The following is a 26,603-nucleotide window of genomic DNA, read 5'->3' as shown; positions in this document are numbered from 1 at the left end:
GGGGGAAGAAAAAAACACACACACAGATTAGGCAGAATGCCTAATGGCTCATACCTGTAAACCTCATACTCAGGAAGCTGAAATCTGAAGGACCAAATTTTGAAGGCAAGAAAGTTCATCAGACTCCATCTCCAAAATATCCAGCAAAAAGTAGGGCTGGAAGTATGGTTTAAATGACATAACACCAGTGGAACAAGTACAATCCAGAGTTCAAACTCTGATACCAGCCCCCCCGCCAAAAAATACATTTTTTTGCCAGGCTTGGGCTTGGGCTCAGGGCCTGAGCCCTGTCCTTGGACTTTCTCAAGGCTAGAGCTCTACCACTTGAGCCTCAGCACCACTTCCAGCGTTTTTCTATGTATGTGGTACCGAGGAATTGATCCTGGGTCTTCGTGCATGCTAGGCAAGCACTCTACCACTAGGCCAAACTCCCGGCCCCCAAAAAACATTTTTTTAAAAAGTACATATCAGTTATTTCAGGAATGGATTTGGAACACTGGGGATGACTAAAGAAAGATGATGATGATGATGATGATGATGATGATGATGTGTGTGTGTGTGTGTGTGTGTGTGTGTGTGTGTGTGTGTTAGGCAGTTTTTCTGCAGTGTTGGATATGGTAGTACATGCCTGTAATCCCAGCACTTATGGAGACTGAGGCAAGAAAATCACATGTTTAAGGCCAGTCTGGAATACATCATGAGACCCTAGCTCAAAAAAGGGGGGTAAATAAATATATGGTGTTTTATTTTGCTATGCAAAGTATTTTTTATTTGCATGCAATAAATATATCTATCCTTTCTTTCAAACATCTGAGTTTCCTGTTTTGAGTAGAAATGCAATGTCTGTCAGCAACTAGTGATACAAATTTTCACAGCACATGAATTTATCTGTTTTTTTCTGAAGCCTTCTCTATGTTGGGGGTTTGAAGGGTCTCTCTGCAGGTGTCAAAGGCTGTTTGGGGTTGGTTTTTCTTTTCAGAAACCTCAAAACCTTATGGCTGATTCATAACCATTGTGTTCACATTCACAACCAATCACAACCTCCAGTCAAGCCACAGACTGACACCAAGCCTTCATGTGGCCCCCATTCTTCCTTCAGGGCTCCCACCACCACCCATATACACAGAGGCAGGCTCCCATAGGCAGATTGTAAAAAGACCACAAGACCACATGTATTAGGACCGTGAGGTGAGGAGACAACAGATCCTCAAAGACACATTTAAGAGGCAGCAACAGGCAGAACCATGTCTACCCCCCCCCATTCCCCATAATCTTCTTCCCCCTGGAACATGACCACCCTACACACTCAGGCCCAAACAGGAGACTACTGCACAGCAAGACAAATCATTTCTCATAGAGCTCTATTGTGGCATATAATAATAGGTACTCTATATAAATTAAATTAAAAATAAAGCTCCAGCAGGTTGCACAGGTTGGCTGTTAATAAATATATCTCTGGGTAATTGTGCCCCAAGACCAGCTCACGACCACTCTCCCTCATCCAGAGAATTATACAAAAATAAATACAGGCTCAGGGGCATGGGGGTGGGGGAGGAAGGACATGTCTGGTTCCATTCTAAAAGTTCTCACTCACTCAATCCACCATCCCTGGAGAAAGGGGAAGGCCTCTCTCCAGTCAACTACTCTTGGAAGCAGAGGACCAAGGTCCTCCACTGTGCAGGCCATACATGTCATGTCAACCCTCTGGGGGGTGGAGGGACTGACCCTCCCCAGACCCCAGAGAGTGGGGAAGGGGACGGGGGGAGCCTGTTATTGCTGATCCCACAAGCAACTCCTACGAGAACCAGGCCAGAGAGAGGCACAGCACAAGCACCAGGAGGGACATACCACTGTTTAGAGCCACAGGAACCACCACCAGCCCAGCCAGGACTCCCAGAGTCTGGGTTAAGGGGCCCCTGAGCTGAGAAGGCAAGCCACACCCACATTCTGCACAGGCTTCAGGGGTGGGAGACCTTTTGGGGGACTCAAGACTTGGGCCTACACCTTCTTCATCCTGGGAAATTACATGAGACCTTGCCACACTAGAAAGACAGACATCAGCCCCCACAGGACAAAGAGAGGTGGAATTCTGCTCCTGCAGGACTGGAACAGCTGGCTCCTTGCCAGACATTGGAACTGAGCTACCTGCACACTCAGTGGTGACCTCCATTCCGGCCTCTGTCCCGGCCTCCCCTGAAGATCTGATCACCCCACCTACAGCTCTATTTGGGTAGAAAGAGCTGATATCCTTACCCATCCCTTTCTCTGGATCCCCAGGGATTGGACCTTCTGTACCCAAAACCACAGAGCTGTCACATCCAGGGCCCTCTGCCCATGGGTACCACACATCTCCCATAGTGGCTACCACAGAGCGGGCCCCAGAGAGGATTTCTGGAGGCGATTCCTTGGGGCTGTCTCCTTCAGGACTGGAAGGAGTGATGGCGAGTCCCTCGTCACCCTCCCCCTCATCATCAGGGTCTTCAGTGTCCTTGATGAGCTCCACACCACGCCCCAGTCGCGCGTAGTGCAAGGTGATCTCCTCGGCCAGGGCACTGTTCAGGGCCCGCTCGGGGCCAGGCCACTTTAAGATCAGGTCTCGGTCCGTGAGTACGCCCAGAGGATGGCTAGGGGATAGTCCCCCATCTGTAGGGCCCTCCCCACCACCCCCTGTTGCACCTGCAGCCACAGCAGCCCGCAAGCGGCTCAGGTGGGACAGATAGAGCTGTTCCAGCTCCTGATCAATGGTGTCTTCGCCAAGCAGCTCCTCCAACCCACTCAGGACCTCCAGACCCCCAGTAGGTTCATCCATAATAGCTCCCATCATGGGGTCCTTTCGACCCCCTCCACTCTCACTTGACATTTCCCAGGAGGCCTCCACCTGTTGGTGGCTAGGCTCCAAGAATGGCCCAGTGGCCACTTCACTGGCATCAGGCCCAGAGGCCTGATCTCTGGGGGAGCCACCCAGGCCAAAGAGAGGAGTGGAGGGAGGAATCCTGATGGCTGGTGCCTGGAGGACCTCTGTAAAAATCACTGGTGGGCTCCTTCTGGAGATGTCATCTTCTTCTGAGGGGTTGCCAATTCCTGTTGCTTCAGAAACCTGGAGCCATGGGGAGGGGTGGGGGTGGGAGGAGAATGAGAAGGGAACAAATTAGAGGAAGTGAGAGACAAGAAGAGATAGTAGAAACTGATAAGAGCCACACCTAGTCTCATAGGGGTTTTCTGATATGCACAACTAAAGCACCCTCTGTAAGGCTCTAAACGCCAAAGACAGTCATGCGTATTAAAAAAGAAAACTCATTTCTGTACTGGTAGGTCACATCTATAAATCCTAGCTACAAAGGAGGCTGCAATCTGAGCATGACAGGTCAAAGCCAACTCAGGCAGGAAAGTCCATGTGATTCTCATCTCCAATTAAAGAGCAGGAAGTGGAGTGGTGGCCTTGAGCAAAAAAGTTCAGATATATCATCAGGCTGAGTTCAAGCCCCAATATCTCTTATTGGCCAGGGATAGTTTAATGTAAGCATCAAAATAAAATAAATGTAATGCATCAAAGGTCACCAGATATGTTTAGAATTCATGACAAACAAAACTCAAAAATCTTGATAGGTCATCTTGGAGATCATTTTTAACAAATACTGGTGAGGCCAAGAGTGTAGTGTAGTGGTAGAGTGCTTGCCTAGCATGCATCAAGCCTTGGTATCACATACACAAAAAAGCCAAAAATGGTGCTGTGGCTCAAGTGGTAGAGCGCAAGCCTTGAAATAGCTCAAAGACAGTGCCCAGGCCCTGAGTTCAGGCCCCAGGACTGACTGACAAAAAGGAAAAAAAAAAGAAAATGACCACATAAAAAATAAATAAATGCTAGTGAATAAAGAGGGGAAATTAAATATTTATACAGCTTTTTTGTATAAACTATATATCAAGCAATTGGTGTGGGTAGTTTTTCTTTGGAGACAAATTTCAGTTAATGGGAATAGTAGAATTAAAAGGAGTTAATTCCACTTAAATTAACATCACATTGAATATCACAGAAGTAATGGTCTACCAAATTAAATTAATTAAATGTAACAATGAAGAACTAAGTTAATTAAATAAAATTAAGAAACAAATAAAAAAGAAACACATCTCCACCTGTATCCAATCATCCACACTCAAATTATGGAAAACTCTAGAAGGCAAATGGGGTATCTTTAAAAAAAACTGCAAGAACCAAGCACCAATGGCTAATGCTTCTAATCCTAGCCACTCAGGAGGCTGAGATCTGAGGTTTGCAGTTCAAAGCCAGACCTGGCAAACAAAACCAAAAAAACTCTTATCCCCCATTAACCACCAGAGAGCCAAAATGGAACTGTAATTCAAAGAGCAGAGCATTAGCCTTGAGCACAAAAGCTCTGGGACAGTGCTCAGGCCCTAGTGCAAGCTTCAGGTACAGGACACAAAAGTTACAAGGAATGAAAGTGATGGCTGATCTTTACAAATCTGAAAGAGCTGGTGGCTCACACCTATAAGCCTACATACTCAAGAGGCTGAGATCTGAGGGTCATGGTTCAAAACCAGACAGAACAGGAAAAGCCTATGAGTTTCTTATCTCCAAATAAATACCAAAAAAAGGAAATGAAACTGTGATTCAAGTGTAAGCGTGCTAACTTTGATCATAAAAGCTGAGGATAGTGCCCAGGACCTGAGTTCAACCCCAGGATTCACACACACACACACACACACACACACACACACACACACACACACACAATATGAAGAAGTCAGTAGTGTGTGACTCATACATGTTATCCTAGCTACTCAGAAGACAGAGAGCTGAAATATGAAGGGTCAAGGCCAGGCTGCACAGTAAAGTCTGTGAGACTCCATCCCCAATTAACCAGCCAAAATCAGAGCTGGACTCAAGTATTATAGTGCCACTGTGGGGAGGCCTCTGAGTTCAAGCCCTGGTATTTTTAACCTGAAGAGATAAATTAATCCATTGCAAGGTGTCGAATTTGTTTAGATCCCAGAACACATATAAGGAAATTTGAGTGTTAGCAATATGGTTGATGAAAAAAGAAATATTAATTTTATGAGATCTGATTACAATAGTTTATTGGGGTTTGTTTAGCTTTGTTTTGACAATTCTTTCTTTTCTAAGATACAAACTCATCAATGGAATGATGTCTAGCTTTATTTCCCAAAATAATTCTTTAAGAAATGGAGGGGCTGGCATCAGTGGCTCACGCCTGTAATCCTAGCTACTCAGGAGGCTGAGATCTGAGAATCACACTTCAAAGCCAACCTGGGCACGAAAACCCATGAGAGTCTTCCCTCCAATTCACCACCAAAAACTATACACATATATATATATATATATATATATATATATATATATATATGGCCAGAAATGGTGCTGTGGCTCAAGTGGCAGAACGCTGCAGAACGCTAGCCTCGAGAAAGCCCAAGGACAGTGCTCAGGCCCTGAATACAAGCCCCAGGACTGGGGGAAAGAATGAAAACTGGAATAGAACTGTGGCTCAAGTGGTAGAGCACTAGCCTTGAGCACAAAAGCTCAGAGATAGCACCCAAGTCCTGAGTTCAAGCCCCAGGACTAGAACCAAAAAAGAGAGGGGGGAGGGAGAGGTGAGAGAGAGGGAGAGGGAGAAAGGGAGAGAGCAGGGAGAAGGGGAGAGGGGGAGAAGGGGAGAGGGGGAGAGGGGAAAGAAGGGAGAAGGGAAGAAGGAAAGAAGGAAGGAAGGAAAGAAGGAGGGAAGGAAGGAAGGAAGGAAGGAAGGAAGGAAGGAAGGAAGGAAGGAAGGAAGGAAGGAAGGAGAGAAAAAAGAAAGAGAAAGAGAGAAAGAAGGAAAGAGACAAAGGAAAGGACAAGCAGAGGTATGAAGGGACACATGAATATTGGTGATGGTACTTGCAAATTCATTATAGAACTCAGGGCTGAGCACTGTCCTTGGGCTTTCTCAAGGCTAGAGCTCTACCACTTGAGCCTCGGCACCACTTTCAGCTTTTTTCCATGCATGTGGTACCGAGGAATTGAACTTGGGTCTTCATGCATGCTAGGCAAGCACTCTACCACTAGGCTAAACTCCCAGCCCCTCTTTTTCTTCTTTTTTTTTATTTACTCAGGCTTAAAGTCAGGAACTCCCATTCTCACTTGGGTTTTTGCTCAACATGGATGTGCTCTACCACTTGATCCACCCCTCGGTGTTTTCCCGGTTAACTAGAGATAAGGGTCTCAGGAATTTATCTGCCTGAGCTGGCTTTGAAGCTGCCATCCTCATACCTTAGCCTCCTTCAGGCATAACCACTTGCTTTGTTTTCTTACATAGATATGTATGTGAAAAGTTTTATAATAAGTTACAATAACATACATCTTTAGAATACCTCCTTCTCCCCTGCTACCACAGTCACAGCTAGCTTGGACTACTGCAGTGGCCTCTTCTCCAGTGCCCCTGTCTTCACCCTCCACCAATAATGAATTTTTAGTGCAGCTGCCAGAGGAAGCCTGTTGATCTCCCTAGAGGAGATCATGGCCGTCTACTGTTCACAGCCCTCTCCTGTGGCTCCCCTGCCCCCATCTCATAGCAAAATGCATGGTCCTCGCCTTGATTTCCAAGACTCTGCCCAACCTGTCACCCATCACCTCTCTGGCTTCACCTCCTACCACCCTGTCCATTTACTCTGTTGCGCCATATTAGCCTCCTGACCAATCCTAATGCACATTAGTCATGGCCCAACCTCAGGCAGTTCACCTTTGCTTGGGATGCTCTTCTCCTAGTTATCTACATGGCTTGCTTTCTAATCTTCAGATCTTCCCTCAAATCTCATTTAACACTAAAGCCTTCGCAGACCCCCAATCTAAAGTCACAAATGTCTCCCCATGCTTCCATTCTCTGCTCTTGCCTCACTCCACTCTACTACTCTTCCTCCCTCCTCTTATTAACAGTCATCTTCATCTAAAACACTGTATATTTGAGACTAGAAGTCTGACTCAAGTGATAAGAGAGCTTGCTTAGCAAGCACAAGGCCCTGAGTAACCCCAGTACTGCCTAAAAAAATACATGCCTGCAATACCATATATTTTATCTGATCAGTTCTTACCCCAGAAACATATGCCCCAGGCAGAAGTTGTTTTTGTTCTCTGTTGTTTCCAGAAACACATAACTAGCAGTCTCTAAATATTTGCTAAATTAACAAATGAAATTTCTCTAAGTCCAAGCCAGTCACATTATCCCCCATTAACTATCACCTTCTGGCTTTCCTTCTCAACGACGGTAGACTCAATGCTAGATAGACCCGCCACTAAATCCAGCTATGGTCACAAGGTGAACCTCTTTTTAGGGCTTTCTATCCAAAGAGGTCAAGAGCTTGCTTACCTGAAGTGTCATCTGGGGCCATGGGCGAAGTGGGGTGGGGGCCACCAGGGGACCCACTAACTCTTGGACATCAAGACACTCTGATGGAGAGAAGAAAGAAGAAATATTGGGAAATGCCTGGTGACCAAATAGGCCTAATGTAATTTTAAAAATCTGCTAATAAACTCAATGTACAATATTAAAAATTGAAGTATGTGGGTAGGTAGGTATGGGAGGGAGAAAATGGGGAAGAAAAAAGGAAGGGATGATACTGTCCAATAAAAATTACACTCTTTATAATTACAATTCCCTTGTACAACTACTTAATAATAATAAATTTTAAAACCCAAATTAAAAAAATCTGCTAGTCTGGCTAGTTGAAAGTCGAATCTTTGTGGTAGTCTACACCATAGGAGACTAAGGAAGAAAGAAATGGGAAGAAAAAGACAAGAGGGCAGTGAGTATATAGCTCATTGGTAGAGTATTTACTTAGCATATGCAGGGTCCTAGGTTCAATTGTGCACATGCGCGTGCACGCGTGCGCACACACACACACACACACACACACAGATATAAAAAGTGGGTAGACATCCCAAAGGCTGCCAAGTACTTACCCATAGAAGAGGTATTATCATCCATGCTTTTCATCTTCAGCTCCTCCTCATGAGGCCTGTAGGGAAGAGAAGAAGAGCACATAGATCTGACGTCCTAAGAGATCAGTTCTACCACCCGTAGGTACCTTCTGCACCTCTGTGGTGGCCCCTCTCTACCTGACGGCTGCTGTTACTCTTCTGCCTCTTTTTGTCTCTTGATCAAGTAAGTCCTACACGCCCATTGTAGGAAGCTTACAAAATACAGGAAAATCTAAAGACGTGGGATGCAAAACAAGCACACATCAGCCAGAGGCAATGACTGTTACCATGTGGAAAATTTCATTCCAGACATTCTCTGAAACCATTTAGATTCTGCAGACACGCATTCACAGCTGGTTTTGTCCATTTAACAGTAAGAAACATCATTATAGGCTTTTGCAAACATTGAAAATGGCTGCTTAATGCTTATATCATATGGGCTTGCCATAATTTACGTAGCCATTCCCTTCCTATTGAGTAGCCAGGTTGTTTCCTCTATTATTTGATCACAAAGAAAACGTCAACAAATAGCATTGGGCAAGGTTTTATCAACATGTTTGGATCATTTATTTATTTAGGATCTGTTTCTGCTTGTGATGAAAGCCCTCTTTTCTATGAAAGAGTAGATGATGAAGGCTGTCAGATACAAAAAGCAGCAGAGAGAGGGGGGAAATGGAGAATAGGAAGGGAGTTAGAGAAGACTCGCTCCCTGTACCAGCTCTCTTATATTATCATATCCTTTTACAAGGTCGTAACACCTCCTCACAAGCATCAGGCAGTACAGGAAAACCAGGATGTGTACATCAATACAGGGGAGTCAAGGGAAATGGAGATGGAAAGTCAGACATCAAGGGCTGCAAAGGTGAGGACTAAATGGGTGGGACATATTGATTGTGTTACTCTTTCACCAAGCCAAGTCAAATCCCTGACCTGATTCTGCTTGATTCTGCCAGATGTGACTTCTCCTCATGGAGAAATCACTGCCCTTACTCTTACACAAGTATCTAATATCTATAGATAAGGCAAATGAGGGAAATATTAATGAAATATCTAGAAATCTGTGAGAGGCTGAGGCAACCACTTAGACTTTTTTCTTCCTAAGAGACAGCAAAACACTTAATATTTGTGGAAATAGTTGAAACTTTACAAAACCATTTAATTATCTCCACAGAAACAGAATGTTATCAGCAGATGAGTATGTCAGGTAAGCTCCACATGCATCAATATATTAATTTAAGCTTTACAGTATCCTATAAGATTGGTACTTTTGGCTGGGTACTGGTTTCTCACACCTGTAATCCTAGCTACCTAAGAGGCTAAAATCTGACAATTGCAGTTCAAAGACACCTGGGGAGGAAAGTCTGCAAGACTCTTAACTCCAATTTACTACCAAAAAGCTAGAAATGGACCAGTGGCCCAAGTAGTAGAGCATTAGCCTTAAGCATAAAAGCTCAGGGACAATGTCAAGGCCCTGAGTTCAAGCTCCTGGACTGGCATACATGTACACACACACACAGACACATGATAATTACTTTTAATCCTTTGAAGTAGGCATTACTATTTTTCTTATCTTACAGATGATGAAAGAGGCTGAGGACATGGTCCAAGGTCATGCAGAAACAGGATCACAACCCAGGAGTTCTGTATTCAACCAACAAGTTGCTGTTCCTTGAAGGCGGAAGATTAGAGTCTTACCTAAAACCATCTCCAACCCAATCTAGAAGTAGATGGAGGAATAGTAATAGGCAAGATTTTCCCGTCCTCTTTCACTAAGGCTTCTTTAGACCTGCCTTTTGTCTACATATTCATTTCCAGTCTCTCTAGCTTCTTGGGACACATGGCTAGAAGACCACGAGGCAAGAGCTGTATGACACTTTCATTCGTGTGCTGGGGAAAGAAGCTTGAACCAGGTATATGGATCTAGAGGCCAGAACTTTGGAAGGGAAAATTTGTCTTTCTCAGTAGTCCATGCATGTCATGAGAGGTATTTGAATCAAAATACTACGTGGCTTGCGGTAAATAATTCTGGGAGCCCAGCCAGCAAGTCCAGCACATTACAGCTGAGAAAGTAAAGTTCAAAACTAACTGTCTGAATTGTCCGGTTCCTTTAGTGGGTCTGAAATCCAAGTTTTGGACCTGTGTTTTACTAAAATTTCTGCTGGATGGTACTGACTTTATTTTTTTATTTTGTTTTTAATCTTGGCATTTAAAAAAAATCTTGGGATTCTCTAAAACAAGCTTCTTCAAGAATAGTCTTGAACTGACAGAAAGCCCTTCCAGGGACAAGACTGGGCACACCTCCTTGTCATTCGGTGCAATCTTGATGTGCAATATTTTAGGCTTCTAAAACCTACTACCATCATAGATGTGAGGATAAAACGAGAATTTGGGAAGTAGCCAGCAGCAGGAAAAGGACTCTTAGTACAGCTACAGGAAGAAAAGAAAAATATGACAAGAGTCCCTTAGCCCTCAAGAAAATCACTTCAACAACAAAAGATGGCAAGAAAGGGAATTGAAAAATCAGGTCAAGCATTTGAGACCATCCTAAAATCGAGGAAGTCAGCAGAAGCAACTGAATTGGTCTCTCAACCTCTAAGAAAAATCAGGACGAAAACAGGAGGAACAGACCATTACTGTTCACCTCCACTGCGCGCCTTCTTATAAATGTTGAGTCATCTGAAAGCCTTCACAAAAATGCAAAAAATGTGGCTTAAAGAACTATATATGTCTCTGTATCTACATTCTACCTCAAAGAGACTCCACTCTGAAGGTGGTGTCTAAAACTGTATGTTTTTCAGCATGGGTGGCTCATGCCTGTAATCTCAGCTACTCAGGAGGCTGAGCTCTGACATTTGAGGTTCAAAGCAAAAAAGTCCATAAGACTCTTATCTACCAGCAAAAAGCTGGAAGTGGAGCTGTGGCTCAAGTGGCAGAACACTATCGTTGTCTAAAAAGGGGAGGGGGAACCAAGAGTGGGGTGCTGGTGGCTCACACCTGTAATACTATCTATTCAGGAGGCTGAGATCTAAGGATCAAGGTTCAAAGCCAGCCTTGTCAGAAAACTTTGTGAGACTAACTTCAAATTAACTACCAGAAAACAGGAAGTGGAACTGTGACTCAAAGTGGTAGAGCACTAGTCTTGGGCAAAGAACTCAGGGACAGAGCTCAGAGTCTGAGTTCAAGCCCCATGACCGATGGGGTGAGAGGGGGGAAGAAAAAAAGAGCCAAGTGTGAGTAGAAGGCCCTAAGCTCAAGCCCCAGTGCTGGTACAAAAGAACAACAACAAAAAAAATCTAAAACTGGGTATGGGATATTGTTCAATGGCAAAGTATTTGGCTAGCAAGTACAACATCCTGGGTTTGATTCCCAGTATCAAAAAAGACAAAAAATAATTTAAAACAACTGTGGGCTGCTGGGTGCAGTGGCTTATGCCTGTAATGCTAGCCACTCAGGTGGCTGAGATCTGAGAATCATGGTTCAAAGCCAGCCCGGGCACTAAAGTTTGTGAGACAATCTTCAACTAACTACTAGAAAACCAGAAGTAGAGGTGTGGCTCCCGGGGTAAGGAAGTAGCCTTGAGCTGAAGAGCTCAGGGACAACGCCCAGGCCCAGAGTTCAAGCCCCATGTTCAATTAAAAACAAAACAAAACAAACAAAAAAAACCTGTGGGCTCACAAAATATTACATTTAAAATGCATCCTCTGTACATATCCTTGAAGCGTCTTTTACAGTAAAAAAAATGGAGACAACTATGACTACAGTGGAAATAAGGACAGTAAAACAAATTGAGTACAAGTGTTCACTGAACTCACTGATCAGTAACAGAGAAGAAGAGTTCTTAGAAAAATGGGGAGGCAGATTAAGAACAAAACTGTACCTACAATGTGCCTGTGAATTTTTGAGAGGAAACCTGCTCTTTAGGTATCAGTCCCACAAATTTCACATGGCATCTTCTCAAGGGCAGTGGACAGAGATGGACCAGGGTACACAGTACTGGAATGCCTTGGAACACAGCATCTGGGTACCTGTGAGCACTAATCAAGCTTAGAAAGGGTCTTGCTAATGGGCATCAACATCCTGCTGCCACCAGGAAACTCAATGGATGCTGACCTCAGACAGTATCTGATACTATGGAGTGAGATTTGGGGAAGAGGTAGCATTGGCCCCAGCCCAGGAAGGCTGAGACAGACAAATGTCCAAAGATGGAGTTGAAGAAGGCTGACAAGCTCTATGGAGAAAAGCACAGTAAAACTCAAAGCAATCACAACATTGCCATCACTGTCACCTCCTAGGTGGCAAAGAACTTTGCCCAAAGTGGGTCAGGCACTGAACCACGAAGGGAAACCTAGCAGCACGTAGCTCTCATGGAGACCTGATCATGCTGACTCTCAGGGTGCAGGTAGCTACAGGAAGCATCCTCCCAAATACCTGGAATCCCAGTTCCCCAGTGGGGGGGGGCATGTGCTTTCTGAAAAGAATAGGGTTTGAAGGCAATTGAGAAAGCCAAGTAATGTAGGGCACTCGCCTTCCTCAAATGTATCAGTCTCAACTAGAACTTGTGGACATTCCAGCAAGTGGGTGGGAGAAGAGAGCAGTTTATCTGCTATGAGTTTTTTTTTATCCTAGTGACAATTCTTCTGGCTATGGCCAACAGTAAAACCACTGTACCTCATAACCTAGTACACCCATACATGTGAATATACAAACATATATAGAACTCAGGAACAGTTGTCCTTTGAAAGAAACAATACTTACCTTTATTGTATCTTGTGATATACTCTGATGTTTACTATATGCCATTTTTTGTGCTGGTCCTAGGGCCTGAATTCGAGGCTAGGTACTATCCCTGAGCTTTTGTGCTCAAGGCTAGCTAGTACTCTGCCATATGAGCCACAGCTCTGGCTTTTGTTGTTGTTGTTACTAATTGGAGATAAGTCCCATGGACTTTTCTGTCTGGGTTGGCTTCAAATTGCAATCCTCAGAACTCAGCCTCCTGAGTAATAAGGATTTACAGGTATAAGCCACCAGCACCCAGCTTCCTATTCCATTTTGAAGTGTTAGAACTTAGTAAATTGACTTTACGTCTCAATAAATGGTTAGGAAATGCAGTTTCAAATAATCCCAGCTCTGCCACTTGTCAACTAGGTCACCTGGGACAAGCTACTTAACCCCTCTGTGCCATATCATCTCTAAAGAGGGGATAACAGTAATAACTGTCTCTCTGAAGCTATTAATAGACATATTTGAAACACACCTGTGAAATGCTTAGCAGTAACTCCTTCCAAATTGCCACTGAGGGAAACGTAAGCTTACGCTCTTAAAAGGAAAGGAACTTGCCCAGTGGTACCCAGTTGGTAAGACAGATCACCCATCCCAGTATAGGAGTTAGGAATTGGGATACTAGAACACAACTATGCAGACTCAGATTTGGGCTCTGCTTTTTCAGGTATGGCCTCAGGTCACATCCTTACCCAGGAAATATTTGAGTTTTCTGCAGAATAAAAGGGGATCAATCACTTTTACATTGAATTCTCTCTCCAGACACCTCAGAGGACCCAGCCCACCCCCTTTCTTTTCATTGCCCTGAAGGCTACCACCTTAGATATCAAGTTGGATCTCATCCACCTAAAATGTACTCAGGCCTCCCTCACTGTGCACCAGGCCTGGAGACATTAGGGTGAACAAACCCAACTAGGAAGAAGCTTGCAATTTGGTGTGGGGAAAAGACATTAAAAAATACTCAAACTCATTCTTTCAACAAACATTTATTGAGCACCTGCTAAGTGCCGGGCACCATGACAGGCCTGTGAGAATACAGTGGTGACCAAAAGCAGACTGTGTCCCTACCCCTCACGGAGTTTACAGTCTAGCAGGGCAGTCATCCAGTAATCCCCTAGTGAAGGGCTGACTATAAACTGAAGTCATAGTCTTTAGAAAAGCAAAGATTGCCTAGAACAATGGGCCCTGACACAGACCACCATGGGATCAGAAAGGTGATAAGGACAGGAAGAAATGGGTGAAGGGTATGTTTGAAAAGAGGTAGCTGAGCGCATGGCTCACTAATCCTAGCTACACAGAAGGCTGAGATCTGAAGATTGTGGTTCAAAGCCAGCCCAGGCACTGAAGACTGTGTGACTCTTAGCTCCAATTAACCACTAGAGAACCGGAAGTGGAGCTGTAACTCAAGGGGTAGGGCAGTAACCTTGAGGTGAAGAGTGAAAGAAAGAAGAAAGAAGGAAGGAAAGAAAGAAAGAAAGGAAGGAAGGAAGGAAGGAAGGAAGGAAGGAAGGAAGGAAGGAAGGAAAGAAAGAGAAAAGGAGACTGCTCAGGAGTCTAAGGAGGAAACAAAGGTAGCTTTAAATGAGGAAAGTTTGGGGCATCTCTGGGATTTAGTCTAATAGAGAGATCAAGTTAGAATACAGGAAGCCAAAACAAAGACCAAGGAGACAGAAAAGGACCAGAACTGAGGAAAGGCAGCAAATATGACCCCAAGGCTGAAGAGAGCCCTAAAAAGAGGTCAGCCACTTCAAGAAGAAAACCACATACCCCCTATGGAGTGAGTTCCATGCAGGGGGCTGACAAGTCCAGTAATTAAATAGGGAAGTGCCAGAAATTCTCCAAGCAGGCCCAGCAGAGGAAAAGACAAGGGTGAGGAGGTACTGGTCAAGCCCAGAAGGCAGAGGTGATTCAGTAGAGAGCAAGGCATTGGTCTGAGGCTATCAAAACAGAGGGCTATGTGAGAAAAACAGGAAAAACTTTCAGGACAGAAAAAGGTATCAGTGATGTTTGATTCTGAACTAAGTGGCAGAAACCAGGATCCTAAAGCATTGGAGGGCGAACAGACCTGAGAGGAGAGTAGGAGTCTCTCCTTGCATGTAACTCAATAGTGGGGAGGTCTGCACAGCCTTTGATTGTTAAAATTATAGACAATTTTGTTCTTATGGTTCCTATTTTATTTCTGGAAATCAGAGGTAAAGAACATTTGAAAAAGTCACATGAAAGAGAAGAGTGGATTAACAAAGAAACAAACTCCCCACAAATCTATAGGAGGTCTGCCAGGTCAGGTAGAAGAGAATCCTGAATTTGAGGCAAGGCTCATGTGCTGGGCTTTGTGGTATTCTGTAACAGGACCTACCTGCTAGGCAAACCAACCAGCACTATCATAAAAAAACCTAAGAGGTCTGAGAAGGTTAAGGAGGATGAGATTCACTGAGGAGACAGTGAAGAGTACAGGACACATATACCTAGTGAAGGAAAGACAATGTGCAAAGGCCCAAAGGCAGAAAAGAGCAAGACCCTCTGGAGTAACAGAAGACTATAGTGACAGAAGCTCAGTAACAGAGAGTAGGTTAAGGAAAGCCTAGCCAACAGGGGTCAGATTGAGGGATGAGGTAAAGGGTGCTTGAAGGCCACATTAGACTTTAGTCTTTATTTGTTTAAGAGGAATAAGACATCTTCTCCCAGTGTTAAGTCAAAGCAGACTTGGAGGATTCCTCGCCATACCAGCCTAAGAACTTTGGACTCTGGCAACATCAGTTTGCTCCTCCAGGAAGAGGGATTAAAAACAGTCTAGCTTACAGATACCACTGTCAGGAGTAAATCAAATTTTGTACAAAAATACTCAGGTAAGTGCCTGGTAAAAAGCACGTGGCTTGGTGAGTTCCCACACCTGCCCTCCCACTCGGCTCCCTCACAAGCTGCTGGGTGTCTTGGGATCAGACTGTATCTCTTTTTCCCTGCTTGAACCTAGCACTATGCCCAGCACATAGTAAGCCTTCAACAAAACGTGTTAATGAACTGTCTCTAAGCCTAAGTCATGGCAAAAGTCTAGTCTTGTACCCCAAGGAAAGCATTTGAGCTTCTCAACTACCTCCCCATGGCCACCACCCAGACTTCATCCCCACCAGATGTGGCCCAGTGCACAGTAGGCCTGCAGCAAATAATTTCCAAAGCCCTCTACAGCAGGCCTCCTTCTGGGCTGGAACGCTGGGGGTGGCTGTTCTTCCATAGCACTCCAAGTCACCAGCAGCACACAGGTTTTAAAACAATAAGTTGAAATGTACTCGCCAAGGAAGCCACCAACTACAAAGAAAACCTTATCGCTGATCTTGCAATGAGCACCAGCCTCCTCTTTGCAAGAGCTGAGATCAAAAGATAAAGAAGCTATCAAAAAGCCATCTGCCCACTTAAAATAATATCACAAGTCACGTTAGGAACCACAGACCTGGGGCCAGCTACCAAAACAATTCCTAAATGAGCTGCTTCAATTTCTCCTTAAAACCACCCATGTATTTTTAAAAGAAAAACACCCTTCCCACCCACCTTGGCCCTGTAAGGTTTTGATTTCTGTTCTCTTCCTTTCACACTATCCAAAATGACCAAACTCCATTACCCAAACTGTCACATCTTATAGACTGGGCTCTCACGAGAGCTGGCAAGGATGACAGTTTGGGAAAAATGATAGAAATGAAGATAGTTCTTAGGGCACTGGAACTGCTCAACCCCTTGATCTGAGTGGTGGCTAAGTGCTTGCAGCGGTACAAGCCCATGGAGCACATACTGAGGATCAATACACTTGATGTTAGTACACCTCAATAAAGCAAAGTACTCAAAAGAGGCAAAAGACTCACTAGATACTATGTTGAAAACAAATTATGCAGGAAACAAATTATGGAGGAAAGAAGTAATATAGTCCAAAAACAAATGTACTCATTACTTGATTTATAAAAACTATGGGCCAGGGGCTGGGAGTTTGGCCTAGTGGTACAATGCTTGCCTAGCATGCATGAAGACCTGGATTCAATTCTTTGGTAACACATACATAGAAAAAAGCTGGAATTGGTGCTGTGGCTCAAGTGGTAGTGTGCTATAGCCTTGAGAAAGCCCAAGGAAAATACCCAGGCCCTGAGTTCAAGGCCCAGGACTGGCAAAAAAATGAGGGCTGGGGTTTTGCCTAGTGGTAGAGTGCTTGCCTAGCATACATAAAGACCTGGGTTCAATTCCTCGGTAACACACATACATAGAAAAAGCCAGAAATGGTGCTGTGGCTCAAGTGGTAGAGCTCTAGCCTTGAGAAAGCCCAAGAACAGCGCTCAGACCCTGAGTTCAAGGCCTAGGATTGGCAAACAAAAATCCAAAACAAACAAACAAAAAAGACTATGGGCCAGGACTGTGGCCTAGTGGTGGAGTGCTTGCTCTGCATGCATGAAGCCTTGGGTTTGATTCCTTGACATATACAGAAAAAGGTGGAAGTGGCATTGTGGATCATGTGGTAGAGTGCTAGGCTTGAGAAAGCTCAAGGACCATACTTAGGCCCTGAGTTCAAGCCCCAAGACTGGCAAAAGTACATAAAAAATAAATAAATGGAAACTATAACACCTCTGTATAACACCTTTATAATAATTTTTTTAAAAAAGAAAAAAAGCAGTAGGAGTTGGGTGCCACGGGCTCATGCCTGTAATCTAGCTATTCAGGAGGCTGTGATCTGAGAATTGTGGTTCAAAGCCAGCCCTGGCAGAAAAGTCCATGAGATTCTGATCTCCAATAAACATCCAAAATGGAAAAGTAGAACTATAGCTCAAATGGTAAGAGTGCTAGTCTTGAGCAAAAAGGCTCAAAGAGGGGCTGGGATGGATTAGTAGTAGAGTGCTTGCCTAAAATGCATGAAGCCCTGGATTCAATTCCTTAGTACCACATAAACAGAAAAAGCCCGAGTGGTGCTGTGGCTCAAAGTGGTAAAACACAAACCTTGAGTAAAAGAACTCAGGAACAGGGCCCAGGCCCCGAGATCAAGCCCCATGACCAACAGGACAAAAAAAAAGACTAACATTGGCTGGACACCAGTGGTTTAACGCCTGTAATCCTAGCTACTCAGGAGGCTGCGATCTGAGAATGATGGTGAAAAGCCAGCCAAGGCCATGAGACTCTTATCTCCAAATAACCACAGAAAACTGGAAGTGGCACTATAGCTCAAGTGGTAGAGCCAGAGCCTTGAGCTGAAGAGCTCAGGGACAGCGCTCAGGGCCAGAGTTCAAGCCCCATGACTGACCAAAAAAAACAAAAAACAAAACCAAACACATCAGGGACAGTGCCTGGCACTGAGTTCAAGCCCCAAGACAGACAAACACACAAACACATCAAAAACAAAAACAGAATCTGCCCTCAGAACGGCTAGCCCTTCAAGAGGACCAGTACTGTTTTCATAAACAATGTCTCTAGCATTTTTTCTCTTCTTATCAGTCACTAGCTGAGTGACTTAGAGCAAGCTGGATAGTCCCTCTGAACTCCATTTGCCTCTCTTTTTGTGGGTAGTTGCAGCACCTACAGCACACAGTACATTAAGCTGGCCTCTGAGAGAATGCCCTTGGCCCTCTCACCACCATTATCTTTCACAGCTACCACCTATGTTCATGTTTGCTACATCCAGCACAACCACACAGTGATCATCACTCCCCCTTTAGCAGATGAGAAGGGGGAGATAAGGCCACACAGTTGATGAGAATTTAGAAGAGGTCTCAAAAGAAGTATACATTGAAAACCTGAATATTAATACTACCTAATACTTTTATGGCATTAATTTGAACTGGCCTCAGTTCTAAGAGTCTTTACACCTCCTGTGAAATAGCCATAATTACCTATTTTGTAGTTGAGGAACAGTTATGTGAGGCATAGTGCTGTTAAGAGCTGATCAAGAGCAGGCTTCAGTGATTCATGCCTATAATCCGAGCTACTCAAGAGGTAGAGATCTAGGCCGGGAATATACCCTAGTGGTAAGAGTGCTTGGCTAGCATGCATTAAGCCCTCGGTTTGAAACCTGGGTAGCACATATTAAAAAGAAGCCAGAAGTGGCGCTGTGGCTCAAGTGACAGAGTGCTAGCATTGAGCATAATGTGTCCAAAGACAGTGCTCAGGCACTGAGTTCAAGCACCAAGACTGGCAAAAAAAAAGAGGTAGAGATCTGATAATCAAGGGTCAAACCAGCTTACACTGACAAATCCAAGGGACTCATCCCCAGTTAACCAGCAGAAAAGGCCAAATGAGAACACAAAGCTGAATTCATCCCCATACTGGGATGGTGTTGGGGGAGTTGGCCAAGTTAACAGTCAAAAAATGGCAGGGCTGGGAGTGAAACTCAGGCAATCTGATGCCATAATTTATGTTCAAAGGAACATAAAGAAAAAGAAAAAAAGGGCCGGGCGCCAGTGGCTCACGCCTGAAATCCTAACTACTCAGAAAGGTGAGATCTAAGATTGATTCAAAGCCAGCCTGGTCATGAAAGGTCCGGGAAACTCTTATCTCCATTTAACCACCAGAAAACTGGACGTGATGCTGCGGCTCAAGTGGTAAAGCACTAACCTTGAGCTGAAGAGCTCAGAGATAGCATCCAGGCCAGAGTTCAAGCCCCATGACCAACAAAAAAGAGAGAGAGAGAGAGAGAGAGAGAGAGAGAGAGAGAGAGAGAGAGAGAGAGAGAGAGAGAGAGAGAGAGAGAGAGAAAAACAGGGGGAGGGCATGTTGGGCACAAGTGGCTCAAAAAGGTAATCTTGCTTCTCAAGAAGCTGAGATCTAAGGATCCAGTTCAAAGTCACCCTGAGCAGGAAAGTCCATGAGATTCATATCTCCAATTAACTAGCAAAAGGCCAGAAGTGGAGCTATGGCTCAAGTGGCACAGAAACTTCCTTATACAAAAAAGCTAAGGGGACAGTGCTCAGACCTGAATTTAAGCTCCAGGACTGGCCCACAAAAAAAAAATCAGGCTGCCTTCCTCTTTTCAACTAAATCTCAAGCACTGGCTGGGGTCAGGTTGATAAGTGGGTGCTTAATTGCTTGCTCACTTACTCAGGCACTTCTGCTCACTAGGTGAAAAGTAAGACATTTCTAAAACACTCAGAGCTTACCAGGACCAGCAGATCACACACCCTGCTGAAGCCAGCAGCTTCTACTCAAGCAGACTCTAGGGCCAAAAAGGCATTTTCCCTTTCCATTCCCATTTCCAGTCCTCCCAGGAACAGGGCAATTTTAGGGAGAATCTATTGATCCCCAGCTTTGATGGAGATGACTACATACCAACTGCTGCCCTTGAAGAAACTCATAGCATAATAGGGGAAACTTAAAACAAAACAAAAGCCAAGCACTAGTGGCTCACACTGTGCCTCAAAGGGTATGGCAGTAGCCTTGAGCTGAATTGCTCAGAGACAGCGCCCAGGCCCAGAGTTCAAATCTCACCAAAAAAAACCAAAGAAACACCTCTTGCATGTGGATTTCCTGGGATGTAACTAGTTCTTTCTTTCTCCAAATCCCTGAATGGTTTGTGGGAGCTGTAGGAAAAAAATTAAAACAAACAAACAATAATTATAAGGGAGCCAGCACTGGTGGCTCACACCTGTAATCCTAGCTACTCAGGAGGCTGAGATCTGAGGACTGCAGTTCAAAGCCAGCCCAGGCACGAAAAGTCCGTCAGACTAATTAACCACCAGAAAAAAACTGAAAGTGGTGCTGTGTCTCAAAGGGTAGGACAGTTGCCCTGAGCTGAAGAGCTCAGGGACAGTGCACAGGCCCAGAGTTCAAGTCCCAAGACTGACAAATAAATAAATAAATGTTAAAAAAATAAATAATAATTTTTTTAAAAAGCACAAAGGACAGCCGGTGCCAGTAGCTCAAGCCCATATTCCTAGCTACTCAAGAAGCTGAGAACTGAGGACAGAGGTTCAAAGTCAGCCCAAGCAGAAAAGTCCTTTAACCCTTATCTCCAGTCAACCACACAAAACAGCTGACATGGAGCTGTGGCTCACATAGTAGAGTACTAGCCTTGAGCAAAAAATGCTCAAGGACAGTTCCAAGGCCTTGAGTTCAAGCCCCAGGGTCAGCATAAAAAGGGAGGGACATGAAGAAGTGAAGGTATGCTCAACTGGCAAAGCACTTGCCAGGCCAGTATGAGGGCAAGTTCAAAACCCAGTACCACCAAAAAGAAAATCAACAGACACAAGCTTCAAGTTCACATCCCATCTCATTCTGCCTCTAGTAAAATACTGCATCCTTCCAAATGGCCTCAGTGCCTACAGGAGGCTTCAGACTAGATAAGAACATTTAACAATAAAGAGCATACTTAGGCTTCAAGGTCAGACATGGCTGAAATGTAAAAGCCATGCACCATCACTTCCTCAACCAGTTTTGCCACCTCTGGAAGCCTGATTTCCTGCTGTCAAATGCAAATCAGATTCCCTACCCGCCCATTGGCAAGGTCCTTGGCCATACTACCATGTCACATCACACTTCTCCAATCCAGCACACTGTTCATCATTCACAGCAAGCTCAATTTCCACCTCAGGATCTTTTCCCTCTACCTAGAACAGCTTCCTTTAATACATACATATACCTGTTCCTAATCATTCAGGACTCAAAGGGCACTTGCTCAGAATCCTTGCTGTACCCTTTTCTGCATGCTCTCTCTCTCTCTCTCCTCCCCCTCATGTAACTCACACCATCCAAGCCTTACCCAGAAGGCTCTCCCTTACCATGTCTAAAGGTGCTATTTCCTCCCAACTAGTATCTTATTGCATTTTCCTTTCCTCTCAACAACTAACCATATCCTATTCATCTTCTCTGCTCACTTGCTTGCTTTTTCAAACTATCTGCCAAAAGAGGCTTTTCATGATCCTTAAAGGCAGGGACGATGTCTCTTGTTGGGGGCTTTACAGTGGAACTCAACAAATGAATGAAACCCCAGGAATTAAAAACAATGCCTAGCACAGTTGTCATCCACTACTCTTGGACTGAATGCACCCTCCTCCCTGTCCTGGGGAGCAGGCCTGATGGGCTCCTGGGCCGGGAGGCTTGTCATCCACTCTACCATACAGCCCTTGTTTGGCGGAGGTGGCGCTGGCAGACATTACCTGCGCCTCACCGGCTTCATGCAGCTCTTCAGCTGCCTGGCCTCAGCCTCCACAGGACCCTGGTACTCAGGCTGTGGCTCCAGCTGCTGCAGCTGTGGCTGCTGGGTCAGCCCTTCAGCATCAGTGGGTGTGGGAGCGGGTGCGATCCGGAGCAGGACTGTATAGTTGCGGCCGTGGTTGTTGGCCCAGAAAGTGCCCTCGGGGGTCTCATAGCGCACCACGAAGTCAAGGCGCGCCCCATCGCCCGCACCCTCAGCAAAGGGCAGCTGGAAGGCAAAGCGGTCAGTGCGGCCGCCGTCGTCGGGCGAGGAGGTGGACGCCTGGCCAGGGCCCAGGCCGAGGCCCGGATCCAGAATGTGGTCTCCTGCTCCTGGTCCTCCCGCTCCTGCCCCAGGTGCGCTGCGCGGGACGTAGCGCGCTGGGTGGTCGCAGAACGTAGCCCAGCCGTCGTGTGAGGCCCGCACGTGCACCACCTTCTCGAAGGAACGATTCAACACGCGTACCAACCCGCGAAGCACCGGCGGGCGCCCCCCAGGCACCCACACCCCGGCACCCCCGGGAACCGCTCCAGGAGGCGGCAGCAGCGCCTCCAGCTCTACCATGACGCGCCCCAAGCGCTCCAGACGGCCTGGCGCAGGCGGCAGCGAAAATGTGGGCACCAGGTAAAACCCCCCGCCAGCGGGGACGGGGTATAGCGGCGAGGGATCGGGACAGGCCTCCTCTTCCTCCTCCCCTTCATCCCCATCCTCGCCATCGTCGTCCTCGTCAGCCCCGCCGCCGCCGCCATCTTGCCCGGCCGCCGCCGCCATCTTGCCCGCCCCGGGCCCGCCCCACGGCCGGTAGCGGCGCAGCTGTGCCAGCGGCAGCCCCAGGGCCTCGTCGGCGAACAGCACCCTCCGCGGGGCTACCGTGGCCTCGACGGAGGCGCGGGGCTCACCCGCCGCTGGCGAGGGGGGCGCAGGATGCCGCAGCAGGGGCTCCACAGGGGCCGTGCGCGCCATATCGGCGGCGGCGGCGGCACCGACGGCACCGGCGGCAGGACCGGCAGGGGCAGGGCCTAAAGAGGCGAGCAGCCAATGGGAAGGCCAGCGCGGGGAGGTAGGGCTCAAGGGGGCGTAGGCGGCAAGATGAAGACTGGTATAGCAAAAAGCCAATGGGTAACGGCGCGCTGGTGACGTGAGTGGGTGACTGGAGAGCCAAAGCACGCAGCCAATGGAGATGACCGAGAGTGGGCGGGGTGGGAGGCGAGATGATCAGGGAATCAATGGGGAGGCGCGAGTAGGGATGGTGTGGGACCCAGGATGCAAAGAGAAGTGGATCAACTAATGCAAGCTGAATGGAATCGGTAGCGTAAGCAGCGGGGAAAATGGAATGGTTATGAGAGGTGATAACAGCAGGGAACGAACCCAGAGGTCCGAAAAGTGGGAGATCCGCGGGTTGCGTAGGCGGTGGGACGTAAGCTAGAGATAGAGAACAGCCAATGAAGAACCGCGCGTGAATGACGTAAAGGCAAGATGACGAAAATGGCTACAAGTAGCCAATGGAGAGTCTAGCGAGCATGCACTGCGGCTTCAAAGGGCGGTACCAAGGCAGAATTAGCCAATACAGAGACCAAAAGGAGACCAAGAGGCGGAGTGTGAGCCGCCGCGGAGGCGGGGCTGTAGGAGGAAGCGCTAGTTGGTATGGGGAGGTGCTATGGCTGAAGAGAAAGCAGCTAGCCTATAGGGTTGCCATGGTGAGGGCTGTTAGACCTTAAAGGGCAGTGCTAGTCTGGAGTTAACCAATGCCGAGGCTAGATAAGGTAGCCGGACGAGGGAGGATTTGGAGGCGAGACGAGAAAGAATCGAGCCAATGGAGGTCAGTGTAGGTAGTTGAAGGAAGGCCTTAGTAGCCAATAAGGACATTCGAATGCAGGACTGGGCGTTGGCAGGCACAGCTACGGGGTGATCCAGCAATAGACCTATAGAATACAGGCAGATTATTTTCCTCTGGAGGAAATATTTACCTTCTCCTTAACCTTTCGTGAATCCCCAGTAAAGCTCAAAGCCCCTGGAAGCAGAGACTGCACCTTACAGTAAGACCAAAGAAAGCAAATAAAATGACCCTCCCTACACAGTTGTCAGGTCCCTCTTGCCATGAGGGGTACAACTAGCTAAGAATTCCCCCTGATTTTTTTTCCTTGCCGGCTTGAAAATCTCTCCTTGATCAGCATTCTCCAAAACTTGGCACCATTGTTAATTGAGTGACCAAATGGAATTCTTTTTTGGTCAGATTAGCCTTTTCTACCTTCAGTTCAGTAAGCACGGATTCTGTGTGCCACAAGGAATTAAATCGGGCATGTTGACAATAGCCTATATAGTTACAAATCAAAACCTGTCCTTAGCCACGTTGACACTGCATAGCCCACAGAAGCTAGCTACACACACATACATGCACACACAAAATTGAAAACCTTTATTTCTTCCCCTGCTCTGCTTATACACTTTTCTGCCTCTCCCAAGAGTGCTCTTCCTTCCGCTTCCTCCTCCTAGTTACTTCTGTCACTCTCCCTTTGAACAGGGAACTGAGGAACCGAGCTACAGCTTCTGAGAGCAAAACACATCAGTTCATACAATCTCCTTTCATTCTGGAAGGAATTACTGAATGCCTACCATCTGCTGCAATTCTGAAAATGTAATTATCTAATCCTCACATCATCCTTAAGAGAGAGGCATTCCCCCACAACATCTCTCTCTTCCAGGTCTCTGTTCAAGAGAGTCATGAGTCAGGAAGGAATATATTCAGCTACAAGTAGCATGAAATAACAAGAGCTTAAATAACATAGAACTTGTTTCTTTTTTTTCTTACCTAAAAGTTCAAGCTGGCAAGTAGTCCAGGAACTTCATCCTGCCCACCCCTTAGAAACACCATCTGTGTTCTGGTATGGCCCTCCTCCCAAATATTCATTCTTCAGCAAATCCTGTGGTTTCTCTATTGAAAACATTTCTCCAATCCACCTGCTCACCACCACCTCCACTGCTGGCACTATCACCAGTCACCCAAACCCCTGATCCCCTGCACGCTATTCTATCTTCAGCACCCAGGATGAGCCTGTTAAATCCGAAGTTTGTATATGTTCTCTGTTTATAAATCTCCCATAGTTCCCTCCTCACATAGGGTAAAAGCCAAAGTCTTTCTCATAGCCTACAAGGTCCTACATAGTCTAACCCCACCTGTCTTCTGTCTCTCCTCATCACCTACCCTTCTTCCTATCACTCCACCTTCCAACCTCCTTAGACCTAGGACAAGTCAAGTATATTCTCACCTCAAGGTCTTTCCACTGGCTGTTTCTTCTGCAGTTCCACAGGTATCTATCTACATGGCTCCCTCCCTTGCCTCCTCCAAGTCTTTGTCAAAGGCAACTTTCCCGGAGGATGTTTTCTCAACTTGTCTAATCCTACTCCCTCACCCCACCTCCTACCCCTCCCAATCCCCTTCCCCACAATCCCCTGTGCAAGAGGATATAGTCCAAGACAGAGGACAGGTAGTGACCTCTGCCCTTCTCTAACCACCTGATCGCCAGCCTTCATTCTGCAAAAATCCTGGCTTTCCAGAGGTAGCATTACACCTCCCACACCCTAAACTTCACTCAAGTAGCTTCTTAAGAACCTTTGGCCAATTTAACCTCTTGCATTTCCTCCACCTTTCTGGTAATCACCGTCATAGAGCAAGTGACAGTAAATGATAGATGTATTGGGAAAAGTCTAAGACCCTGAAAGAGAAAAAGAGCTCCTATCCCACCAGTCAGAGACAGGTATTGGGAAGGGGATGAGGCCTCAGTTTATAATTACACAGGATGTGTAAGGAATGCTCAGACCCAAGTCCACAAGGAGCAGGGGATTATTAACCTTGGGGACATGCATACAGTCAGCTCCCCAGATTCCTTCCTGACAAGAATGTTCCTCACCCTCTCTCTTGCTTCCTCCCACAGGTATTAATGTCTGTTATGTGCAAGACCCCTTCAGACCTCCAAGCTGAAGGTCCTCATTCCATCATAATAACTCCTCCAGCTGCCCAGCACACATATGAGCCATCTTTGAGTCTTAGATGTATCTCAACATCTCAGAAACCCCAATCAATGAATGTTACTTTAGGTGTTTCAAAGTAATGGTAAAGAAGGTTGGGTTTTTGTTTTCCTTCTTCCCTTCCCTTCGCTTTCCCTCCCTCCCTTGCTCTTTCCTTCCTTCCTTCTTTCCTTCCTTCTTTCCTTTCTTTGTTCTAGATAGGGTCTTGCGATGAAACCTAGACTGGCCTTAAACTCACAACCCCACAGTCCCCCTGTCTCAGCCTCTCAAGTACTAAGATAACAGCCTTGAACTACTTGCCTGGTAACATTTTCCTTTAATTGTTGTGATCTGATTTTTTAAGGCTTTTTACCAGGCCAATCAGGCCTGGAAAGTAAATTGAGTTAAGGAAGGATACTTTTCTTTTTTGAGTGTTAAGAGAATGGGAGGGGTGGGGTAGAAGGAGAAGATGAAGACAGGGGCAAAGGGGTGGGTCCTGACCACAAGGTTTGTATCTTGTGAATAAAAGGGCTGTTTCCAACTTCTTTTCCCCAGGCCTGAAGCCATTTTATCGGAGGGGCTGGAATGGATGTTGGATGACTAGAACCCCAAGCCCTGAAGAGCACCAAAATCAGGGAACTAGAAGCCTTCGTTGTGCCCATCAGGAAAGGCCACTGGAGGCTG

The 26,603-nt window shown here is 46.1% G+C and overlaps 1 protein-coding gene across 1 annotated transcript; it reads right to left on the bottom strand.

Moving 5' to 3' along the window:
- Positions 1-1,344: 1,344 nt before the first annotated feature.
- On the bottom strand, positions 1,345-22,877 carry Ppp1r3f (protein phosphatase 1 regulatory subunit 3F). Its single transcript, XM_090327205.1, has 4 exons — positions 21,877-22,877; positions 7,967-8,022; positions 7,374-7,453; positions 1,345-3,097 (listed from the first exon to the last, which is right to left on the bottom strand). Exons 1-4 carry the CDS (start codon positions 22,875-22,877, stop codon positions 1,796-1,798), a joined length of 2,439 nt encoding a protein of 812 aa, XP_090183331.1. The 3' UTR covers positions 1,345-1,795.
- Between the last annotated feature and the right edge of the window lie 3,726 nt (positions 22,878-26,603).

The sequence above is a fragment of the Megascapheus bottae genome, chromosome X (assembly GCF_031878675.1).
Source record: "Megascapheus bottae isolate mThoBot1 chromosome X, mThoBot2.hap1, whole genome shotgun sequence".
Taxonomy (NCBI): Eukaryota; Metazoa; Chordata; class Mammalia; order Rodentia; family Geomyidae; genus Megascapheus; species Megascapheus bottae.
Note: the sequence above shows the minus strand (reverse complement) of the source record. Positions and strands in the feature narration are given on the sequence as shown.

What these genes read in the sequence shown, in the direction of transcription:
- Ppp1r3f (XM_090327205.1), bottom strand. Translation starts at nt 22,877, where the DNA reads ATGGCGCGCACGGCCCCTGTGGAGCCCCTGCTGCGGCATCCTGCGCCC. An exon ending in TGATAATACCTCTTCTATGG is followed by an intron (nt 7,454 to 7,966) that starts GTAAGTACTTGG and finishes TCTCTCCATCAG; the next exon opens with AGTGTCTTGATGTCCAAGAG. An exon ending in GGCCCCAGATGACACTTCAG is followed by an intron (nt 3,098 to 7,373) that starts GTAAGCAAGCTC and finishes CCATGGCTCCAG; the next exon opens with GTTTCTGAAGCAACAGGAAT.